Source organism: Centruroides sculpturatus, unplaced genomic scaffold, assembly GCF_000671375.1.
Source record: "Centruroides sculpturatus isolate CEXI.00-Female unplaced genomic scaffold, Cexi_2.0 scaffold1512, whole genome shotgun sequence".
In the NCBI taxonomy this organism is placed as follows: Eukaryota; Metazoa; Arthropoda; class Arachnida; order Scorpiones; family Buthidae; genus Centruroides; species Centruroides sculpturatus.
Window position 1 is genome coordinate 142,568 of NW_019385737.1, and position 12,058 is coordinate 154,625.

At 32.7% G+C, this 12,058-nt stretch overlaps 1 protein-coding gene across 1 annotated transcript; it reads left to right on the plus strand.

Annotated features, from left to right (window-relative positions):
- Nucleotides 1–415: 415 nt before the first annotated feature.
- Nucleotides 416–5,326, plus strand: LOC111641672 (gem-associated protein 6-like). Its single transcript, XM_023387875.1, has 2 exons — nucleotides 416–680; nucleotides 4,871–5,326. Exons 1-2 carry the CDS (start codon nucleotides 490–492, stop codon nucleotides 5,235–5,237), a joined length of 558 nt encoding a protein of 185 aa, XP_023243643.1. The 5' UTR covers nucleotides 416–489; the 3' UTR covers nucleotides 5,238–5,326.
- Nucleotides 5,327–12,058: the final 6,732 nt, after the last annotated feature.

Consider the following 12,058-nt stretch of genomic DNA (forward strand, 5'->3'; position numbering starts at 1 on the left):
TGAAAAAATGTAATTCTAGGATTTTGTCAACGTCGACACATCATAGGCATCATTGCCGTTGCGCCAGAAACACGCGATAAAGATACAGAACTAAGTGCGAGAAACAAGCGTTGAAGATGAAAAAGAAATACAGTAAATCTTGTTAAGGACAAACATCCCGCTCCCACTACACGTAGAAGAAGATAGCTAGAAAATTCCCATATTTGCCAAAGAGGAACCCGAAATTTCAGTTAATTCAAAAATTTTCCTCCGTCTCCCACTTCGTGTTATCGAGAGTCTACCGCATAAATTCCAATTGTAAAATAATATTCGTATAATATAAATTTTTCTTCAAGTTAAAAAAAATATATTTAAATTTTTAGACTGAAAATGTTTATATTGTCGACAGAAATATTCATTTATTTACAAATTTTAGTTCGAATAATAAATTTATGAACAAAAGAATTTTTGGCATTTGAAGTTGGCAGCACTTGTGCATACGAATGTCACATGTTAGAAATGTCAAATGGTGGGAATGACGGAGCAAGTGCGGAAAATGCTGACGAGGAATATGTTCATCCCGTATTCAAGAATGATCCCATAAAGTTATTTAGTTATGTAAATAAGGAGGTTGAGGTGAAAGTTAATGGAGGAAAGATATTTAGAGGTTGGGTTAAAACCATTGATCCTGTTTCTGAAAGGTAAATATATTGAAAAATATCTAAAAGTTGTTAATAAAGCAATTTTATTATTAAAATACAATAATATAAACCTAATAATAAATGCAAGATGATTATTGGAGTGGTTGACTTGTCCCAACAAAGTATTATCTTCATTGAAAGTAAACAAAACACGTGCACTAAACACGTGGGCATTATTTGAGTTTTTAACATGATAGCAAAGAAAATTATACTCATAATTTTAGATATTAATCAGCTTTATGTGCAAGTCGTAAATAAGATAGAATGAAACTGCACAAACTCTGAAATGCTATTAATGAGAATTGGACGGTTTCCTAATAGAAACAACACTAAAGTTGTGAAAATCACAGCGTCATTAATACTTTCTAGTGAAACATAAATTATGTAAAATTTTTGGAATCTTTTGTTTTATAGCTATACCAATATAAATATGTAGAAGATGAAGAAATTAGAACAAATAGAGTAGATATCAATTAAAAGTTTAAAATATTAAAGTTTTGTTGCATCATTTTCCTAAAATACACACAAAAAATTTATATCAATGATAATTGCATTATTGAAAAGTGATGATAAAATAAATGTCATCACTAATGACAGAGATTTATAGTATTGACTTTTTCCACACTCAATCCATTTTTTCATTCATAGAATGATAAAATGGATTGAGTTTTGAAAATATTCTGGTTTTTCATAGATCCATTCCCATATATCTTGAACTTTGGCTTAGACGTCTGATTAAAGGTGTCAAGGAAGAACAAGGAACAACCTTTAAATGTCTTCATAAATTTTGGAGAAACCAAAAGTCTGACAGTATCTGCACTGTAAGAATGAAAAGGAATAATCTGCAATCTATTTATAGCTGAAATCTAGGTATGTTAGCCTTTTGAATGCTTCCAAAATTAAAGAATTGTTGAACAATTAATGCTTTTTATCAATGCCAAAATTCAAGCTGATGAACAGGAATGGATCAAGGAAAATTGGAAAGTTTTTCCATTTGTAAAATACAAAATTGAAAATTTGAAAAAAATGTATCACTGTAAATAATGGTTATGTTGAAAATTAGTATACAATATATGATTAAAATGAATGCTTTTCACTACTATTACTTTTCCTGCTATTATAACATAACACAGGAAAATTTGTAATTGTATCAATTTGGCTCTCTGGGTTTTTTGTAAATTTCAACATTTTTAGACCCCTGAATCCAAAAAAGTAGAAAAAAATTCCAGGATTGGCATTTATTTTGTTTAATATCTCAGGGTGGGGTAAAGATTAAGAAATGAAATCTGACATCATAACTTTTATACAAATGGAATTTAATTTTGGAGTACAGAACTCGAATGAGTGGGGAGATAGAGGAGATCACATATCTTGAGTGTGGTCAGATGTAATGAAAATTTTACTCCTTATTGGAATTTACAATATTTTTAAAAATTTGTTTGCCTTTTATAATAATTAATAATAACAACATAAAAGTTATCTTTTAATAACCTCTTATAACAGATTGCACCATATATAGTTTCATTTTAAATAGTTACTAGTCATAACTGTCCACAAAAAACCTTTATATATCAATGTTGTGTTTATATCGGTTCTACTGTGCACTCAACACAAAAACGGTTACGCAAGCATCAATTGGACATTAAAAATAACAGACGCACCATCACCTTGACAGCGTATGTTAGCGATCCTGAAATTTGGGTGGACTTCTTGAACACCAAATTAATCAGACAGGCATTTCAAATTGATTGCATCCATCACCTGGAGGCCTGGGAGATCTATAAAGCCAATGTTGGGGGCACCTGTATCAACTTTAAAGATGGAGAGATGATCGTGCAGGTGTGGAGATATCTATTCGAGGAATTCAAACGGGGACAAGCAGAGGGATGAAACGTGATATGTACAATATTTACAACTAGACGACATAGTTTCAATGGTCAAGGGGAGACACCGCTTAGTCAGCACATGAAGAAGACCTCGTTAGAGGTCAAAAACGTTAGTGGATATACAACACTGATATATAAAGGTTTTTTGTGGACAGTTATTACTCAGTGCAGTGTTACAGTTAGAAGACATTTTGTGTTAGTTACTAGTCAAAATAAATAAATAAAAATATGCATGTAATAGATTTAGAATTTGTCCTAGGAAATTTTTCTAAAAATATATGTGCAAAGCCTGGATCATGTAACTTGGCAAATAGAATTCAATAAGAGATGATGTTGCAAACTTTCCTGGTGAATCCAGGAAAGTTATGCAATTCATTGCTGGATTTTTAAAACTGGTCACATTATTTTACTTTTTCCCAAACTAATCTCTAGTAAAAAAATCAATTGATATTTGAAATAATTGAAATGATATTAGTGACTGTTAAATTATGTGAATCATTATCATTTGAAATAGTATCAACAGGTATCATTTAATATGAATTGTTTAGAATGAATACTTTGGACTATGAATGACAAATGAAAATTTCATATCAAATGATATATTAATGTTAAATGAAACTAGGTCATTGTGCGATTTTGTTATATTCCAATAAAATTGAGGTGGAGCCAGAAAGGAAGAAATGATCCATGCACTTGTTAGGTACATAAGAGATCCTTGTACTTGTCAGCCATGAGAGACACGATCCTTGCACTGGCCTGGTACAGAGACGATCCAAGAACAGTAATTGCCATTGATTACTTTGTTCTTGTGTTTTGTTCATTTTTTGCTCCTACTTTCTATTAGGTGCATGTAATGCTGTTCTTATTTTTGACCCCTAGGCCTAAATTCCATTAGATGCACTCAGTCACATCACAGAACACAGACATTGTCACTTTAATACCTCTGTATATCAAAAACAAAGTCATGGACTCTAATTTTTTACATGTAAATGGACCTTCATTACATTTTTAGATTCCTCACAGCAATTAATAGAAAATGGCAAAGTTTTATCAAAATCAGCCCATTAAATTTTGTGAATGAACTTGATTCTATAAACTCATAGAAGATATGCTAGCGACCATGAAACATTGCACAACACATGATTCATGTGACATCACTTTGTCACACATGCCTGTGAAACAACTCTATATCTCAAAAACGAAATTGTAGACCCTTATTATTATTTTTATTACATTTTTGGATTCCTCATTGCAATTAATGGAAAATGGCAAAGTTTAATCAAAACTGATTGAACAGATTTTGGGAACAAACACAATTCTGTAAGCCACATAGAAGAGGCTTTGCTAATGCTCTGCCTCAAAAATGAAATAATTTGATATGAAATGTTAATGTATTAAATATCAGTTGATATTGTTTAAAATATTGTCAATTGACATAATTTAATAAGAATTGTATGGATATTTCAGAAATAAGATAATTGATATTCTATTATTACAATATTATTAAATAAAGTAAATTGATATATTAGTATGTGAATTTTAAAGTGCAGTATTAAAGAAAAATACATATAACTCACAATAAGCATATTTTGACAAATTTGGCTGGAAATATTGCAGGATCAGTTATGGGCACAATACTTTACTATTAATTCTGAGAATATCAGTGGCTAGTGGCATAACCAGTAGGTTTACTTTACCTTTACCTTTATAAACAGATAAATGAAGAATAAGTCAAGGAAATACAAAAAATTTGAATATTACAAATGCATTAATACACATATATACAGTATTTAGAATATCTAAGAGCACTAGCATCTAAGAAACTGTTCAGTCACAGCACTAGTGGCTACATCTGCACAGGTCTAATGATGTAGATTTGTGGACTTTACAGTTTTTCTATAAAATACAATAGAATAGGTTTGTAGAAAAATATATAAATAAAAAGAGTGATAAATATCCCAATGAAAAGTTTAGAGAAAAACAGACAAAATTCAACAATGCCATGAATCCAAACACAAATGAGTCTACAAATCTGTCAATCAAAAAATTTTCATTTTATTTTAAAATTACATTAATTTAGTTAAGAATTATTTTATTCAATAACTCAATTTAGCTTCACTTTAAAAAAGAATAATAATTTTTTGTGTTAAACATGTTTAACCTGCTTTATATTAAATGGTGCATTTTTATCATTAAAATCACATTTGTTTATATTGTAAGATAATGTACAGTTTACTTTTATATTACTTTAAACATATTTTTTAAAAGAAAAATAACCTAATTTCACTTTTCTGTTTCTTGTAGTGTTGTCTTGGTTAATTTTCTAGAAAGGAAACCTGTCACGATACAAATAATCATGGGCCATACTATTGAATTTATAAATATTGTATGCACAGAAGAGCATTATCATTCTCAATTAGAATCTCTTTTCCAACAAGAAGAAGAATTATATTCTAAAGAAGATGTAAACGATAGAAAAAATAGACTGAAGTTGTGGTTAATAAAAAATAGACTTCCTGTTAAGGAAATTGATGATGCTTTAGAAGTGGCAGAATGTGTGAAAATTCTTCCTCCATATGGAACTAATCAATGTTTTTGTACTAATGAAATCATATTAGGAAAGATACAAGGATTGATTACAACCATGCCAAAAACACATGACAACTCTTAAAATATTATTTTTCTATGTGACTATCAGATTATTTATAAAGTAATAATAAATATTGAAATTTTAAAATCAGAAATAATGATTGTTTCATTACTTTTTTAAAAAACATACACAAGCATTTTTCACAATTATAAACTTTCTGAACTTTTAGTTATCTATAAATATTCTAAATTATGTATCATGAAATTTAAAATGGCAATAATTAAGATTTTGTTATATTTTTAATTAAATTATAGCAATGATCCTAGGATTTCTTGGGTGATTCAAAAGTTGTTCATGAAGTTCAAAATAACTTCTGATTTCAAATTTCTTTGTTAAGTTTTAGTAGGCAATCAGGATACTGGACAATTTGCATTTGTCTTATTTCTCATGGGTCAGTTGTAGTATGTCCTGTGTATATCTCAAGAATACTGCATGCATATGTGGGACATAATCAATATTCAATTTTTTTTAGTATTTTAATTTTAAAGGAATTTGTTCATCAAGCTAATATAATAATGAAAATAATGAACATAAAAATTTTCATATAATTTTAACTCCTTACACTACATTAATATTAAAAGGCAAAAGCATTTAAATCAAACTTATTTAAGTTACTGTACAAATGTTGATAGTTTGTAAAGTCAATAATAATAATTTTGTTGATTTGTTTCAAGAACCAGAATTACAGCATTTAAAGTTATATCACATGTTTGTTTTCTTACACAAATCTTACTTAATCAGTCCTGATCACAATTATACTTCATAAATCAACCTTCAAATTTGATCTGATTTTATTTTTCTTAAAATTAGGCCATACTGGTTCATTTGGAACATCATCAATATTTACAAAATTCTACTTGTAGAACTAAATTTCATTTTGGGTGTAGGGAATAGTGGTGTTTTCTTTTCAGTGGCATAATTTTGGTGTAGCTATTTGGTGTAGTTAAACAACACTTAAAAGCCCATGACAGAAGGTGGTTCAGACCAGGTCCTAGACACTGTTTCTATGGAAGAGTATAAGAGTAAGAAAAATATCTTGTGTATTTGTTCTAAGGACAATTTTTAATGAACATGTATTATTGTTTTTACAGTTTAACTTTTGCAATGATGCAAAAGAAAAAAAAGACACTATATTATAATAGTATATTATACAAATAAAACAATAACAAAATACAGTAATACCTCGAACTTACGCAATAGGTGGGACCGAGCGATAGCCGCGTAAGTCGGGGTATAATTTCGCATATAAATACATACAAATAATTTTTAATTGGGGCCGGAGACTAAATAAAATAATAATTTAAAAAAAAATGTTGAATAAAATCTTAGATAATATATATGTATAACAAATTATATTATACAATTTTTCACGTTTACTTGATTATCACACCATAATTTTAACATCGTTTCCATCTCAGCGATAATACTGTGACGTTTACGAATGATGCTTGAATTTAAAGATTGAGCATTTTTCACAGCTTCGAGAATTTTTTCTTTGCCTTTTATAATTGTTCTGACCGACAATTCCGGTAGATCAAACTTCTTTGCCAATTCACAAATTTTCATTTTTGTATCGAAGTCTTTAATAATGGGTACGTTCGTAAAGTCAAACGAGTTAAACGCGTTAGTAACGAATCGTTCGAAAAGTCTAACGAAATAGGAATAACGATGACGTCATTCTCGTTTAACTCGTTCGACTTTACGAACATACCCAATGTTAACTTTACATTCCAAAGATAAAGTTTTTCTTTTCTTGTTTGATGCAGAAGAATCAGTTCTACTTCGTTTGGATGACATAGTAGAGTCTCTCGAGTCTCCGTAGATATAACAAACACAGAAATAAATAACACAAAATAAATTGTAGCTATGTGTGGATTCCGCGCGACACATCCGAACATGTAAGCTGAACAATAGTGTGGGGGGAGTGAGTAATCAAGGGTTGCGTGGCGCTCAAACAAAAGACGAATCGACGAGATTTGAAAATCGCGTAAGTCGAGGTATTACTGTATACCAAAATACTGGCTATTTGTCTAATTTTTTTTTTATAATTAGTTTTTTGCTACAGTTAATAAGATTTTATTCAGTAGCTATAGAATACAACAAAGGAAAAATATGGTGATCAGTCAAATTTTGAACGCCCCTTTTTTGACATTCAAGCCCAAAAATTAAAAAAAAAAAAAGAAAAAATACAAAACTCTGTATAGGTTACATTATATATGAGGACTGAATGAATCAAAACTTTTGAAACTTAGATTGGTTATTTCTGTATGTGGAGCATTGATGCTATTAAATTATGATGGATAAAGATCAAGGGAATGGGGAAATAGAGGGGATCATGTCATATATGTAGAGTGGTCGGGCTTAATAAAAACATATTTACAACTTAAAATTCATCTCTATCCTGAAATTCTAAAATTCATCTATCCTGAAAATTTTCATAATAATTGTAAAAATTATTTTTGTTTCCACTTATGGTCAAATGGATAAAACCACTGATCACTGGTCATGAGTTCACGCTTGGCCACATGAAGTTTCCTGATTTTCTTCACGTTTGTAACACTTAAATAGGAGCGTTTCCCATAAAATATCTTCCTGGGGCATTCCTCTCTGCAGATCGCCCAAATGTGTAGCGATGCTGTATATGGATAAAACAAACCAAAAATTATTTTTTTATAAAATCTCATAACAGATGGTGTCATACACAATTTTAAATTTTTGAATTAATGAGCCTTAGTGTTTTTTAATGGAGAAATCTATCTATCATATTTCACAAAATTACTTCTTTTATGCGTTTGTTGTCATTTAAATTATATATCGTACTATAATTGAAAATTAAAATACTTCCTTCACGGTCCCATAAACCTCGTGTTCGAGTACCGGGAAAATGAAGCATGAGCATTTGTAAGCTTTTCGGTAGATTACTTTTGGAATATTTTTCCATTATCGATAACTTGCTTATAACAAAATAATTTTTTAATATATCTACCTATAATATTTTCTAGCATTTAAAAGTTTGTTTAAATTTCTATACCCTCATGAATATGAAGGAGATAGGCTTTTAAGTATTGGAAGGCTATTATATTTTGTTCAAGGGTGCCTTCTTTAACAGCGGTCGCTCCGCGTCTCCGCCACTCCGAGCATGAGCTGCTGTTTTTAAGTATTTCGGAACGACGATGAAAGAAAAAAATATGGCGACGCTCGTATCTATCGATAATATCGTGATGGCGGGATCTCTGATTTTAAAATATGCGTTTTTTGGAGACAAAAGTTAAAAAGGGTTACAATTTTAAAAATTAATAACCGAATGGATTGTCTTGCTAACAGCATTAAAAGTAGCTACGAAAAATTAGAGTATTGGCTACTATTCGAAAAAAAATTGAGATGACATTTACTAAATCATCGTGTGCATTAACATGCACTTTCATAACTTCTAAATTTTCATTCATAAAAACATATAACAGGCACCGAAACGAAGAGCCATGGGAATCCATGGCTCTTCGTTTCGGTGCCTGTTATATGTTTTTATGCCGTGTTGCTTTCCATCGGGAACTACAATCGTATCGGCTAGTTGGGCACGAGCTTCTAGGCCAGGGATTGCCAACAGTTTTTGCCCCGGGCCGAACCAGAGGCTGCCCTAATAAGATTTTGAGGTGGTGCGAGATCTCATTGTGGTATCACCCCGTAGAGACTAAATTGTACTGTACATAGAGATTACAGATACATTTTTCACATTATCATGCATTATCGACATTCTATGCTGTGCTTAAGACATTGTAATGGAGCGTTAATTCTAAACACGCAGTGAGTTCTTGACTTTTTGTTTTTTTTTTTATAACGTGAGATTTCTTCGTCGAGCTATTCCGACTTGAGTAGCTGATATTGAAAGATTAATCGCGGGCCGCATAAATTCATTAGACGGGCCGGATCCGGCCCGTCTAATGCGTATGTCGTAGCGCGGGCCGTATGTTGGCCATGCCTGTTCTAGGCTATATTGCCTCGTGGAAAGTGTGACGTAATTGTCATGTAATAATATTAGTATGCATATATGATGGTCGTTACGCGGAAAATAATGCCTTCCGGGAGTTTTTTAAGAGTCACTGGCCCCTATTCATGCGTTACAGACGTAAACCCGGAAAACTCCACGTGGCTAGCCCTCCTGGTGAGGCGTGAACCCACGACCGAACTTCCAGTAGTTTCCGGAACCGCTTGGCCCGGAAACTACTACTACAAGCAGTCGTATTTGACTGTCTGACGATGCTTCTCCGGCGGCCGGAATATAGGAACGCGTTCCACAAGAATGTTTAATTAAACAGATGCCACGTTCGCGGAGTGTGTGACTAAAATTTCTAATTATCAGTGGATTAGCGTGGGTGTCAGCTGCCCGGGGCAAAGGAAAATTTCGCCGTCCCCTTATTTAAGTATCTCAATTTAAAAGACTAAAATTCAGTTTCGTCACAGAATAAATAATGAAAAATTCCGTCCTAGTGTTGCCACCTTTTTAAAATCTCTGACCCGGACGGCAGGTGAGGTTTGTTCGAACAAGTTCCTGACGCATGCGTAATGTGATTTTGCAATGTGAAGAATAATGTGCAGTGCACGCCGGTTCTAAATCAGTTACAGTTAGGGACTAGGGAGACTTGGGTAGGAGTACCGCAAGTAACCTATATGACTTAGCTCTATTGGATATTGGAGGGGTATATGACTACGACAGGTTTTCTCGCACGGTATCGCCGGGAAAAATTAATAGTTCACCCGGACGACTCGTCGCGACGAGTCGATTCCCTGATTGTCTGGATGGTAACACTATTCCGTGCTCATTTCAATCGGTCCGAATCGTAGGTGCGACGAGAATATGGAATGAAATGGTTCAAATTTTTACAAGATATTACTATTATTTATTGTGAAATTTTGCCGAAAAAATTACCCAATACTGTAAATAACAGCAAATAAAGGGATTAATGATAATGAAAAGTAAATGATGAAATAGCAAATGTTTTACGACGGTGAGAAAATATATTCTAGCGTATCCAGATTCAAGTCTGATTATAGTCCTTCATATGAAAAAATTGTTCGTAACTGGTTGGTTACTCATATTGATAAACAGGAAAAAAAAAAAAAAAAAAAGCATTTACCCGTATCAGCAACAATTATCGAAATCAAACGTTTTTAGTTGTTCTTGAAACCATTAGGATATTAGAACATTTTATTCCATTATGATATAAACCTAATACAATTATCATTTCAATTTAATTTGTGGAACACAAATAAATGGAAACTGTTGTAATTTAAATATAGCCTAAATGTAAACTTAAGATAAAAGCAAAAACTGATAAAAGAAAAACGCTAGTTATCATGAAGAAGGACACACCCTACCGAACTTCAAAAATACATTCAGGATACAAAATGTACAGAAATTGGTGATAATATCCTTCGCTCATTACAGAAGATCGCCAAATTATCTAGATCTACGCTAACACACAAGTTATGCTACACATAATAGAGGTAGGTCGGAACCGATCTAAAGGAACCATTCCGGACCACTAGGAACAATTCCACACCGAGTATCGGACGATTTCGGTCGGAATTACTAAAGTGTTCTTCATTTCGCATGAACGTTTTATCTCGAACTAAATAAAACGTTCCACGAGTTTTTGGGAATAATCAAATTAATTTCCAGTATTTTAAATTTATAAAAATATTTCAAACTTTATATATTGATTAGAATTCATAATTATTTGTTTTAAAGTTTGAAACTCCACTCTCTCACCATAAGCTCCTTCTATACCGGGATGGACGCTTATCAGCCACTATCCACACCGGACAGGTGCAATAGTCGAGAGTGGCACCTAAAAGGACCACACTAGGCCAGCCTCTCCGTACTTATAGCCAAGACCGGGCTAGAGACACAGGTATACAGGTCCCTAGCCAGACATTTTGATCTTAGCCGTATTTGTTTTATTAGTAACTTACAGATATGTGCGCATTGTTCGGTCAAAAAAGAAAGAAGGGTAAACGTTAAAATTACAACCATATTACAAGTTTGGTTATTTTAATTAATATAGCAGATCAGAGAGAGAGTGGGGTATCCAGATTTCATGGAAATTGTATTTTTCTCAGAATCACAGAGAATAAGTATGAAAAATTTGGTGTGGATCGGACAAAGTGTTTAGGAGTTACTAAGGGGGATGAAATTAGGGAAGAGTATTATACACCATAAGCTCCTTCTATACCGGGATGGTCCAGGTTTCGGAGTAGTCCATACTTTCCTTAGAGTCCGAAGTAAGCAAGAATAATTTGGAGCAGATCGACAAAAAGCTAAGAACACAGAGAGAGAAACATGGGCGTTTGCAGAAAGAGACAAATGGGACACTTGCCCTTCCCTTGGATTGAGTAAAAAAGTTCCAAAAATTATCGTAAAAGTGCTTGATATATATAACCTTGCTCTCCCGATTCGATCCTAGGTTCCCAGAGCGGTAGGATGGCGCCTTAACAGCCTTGGCCCTCAAGCTCGTCCTATTATTTATACATTTATGCAATATTTACCGTTATTTGACGACAGATGGCCAAGACAATAAAGGCGTCAGCCTTCCGCCCTCCGGAACACGGAATCCAGCATCGGAACATCGAATCCAGGCGAGTTACTCACCAGAAAATTTTCAAGGTAGTCAGTCAGTTCAGGATATGTCGGCTCGAATCTCCCATTGTGGATCTGGTCATCAAAGCCACGGTGAGTATGGAATAAAGCCTTCTAAATTTCTTCAGGGCGGAAAGAGTTTAAAACGTATATATGCGTTATTTTTTTAAAATATGAATTTTTTATCAAGATGCGGCAAGGTTGGCAA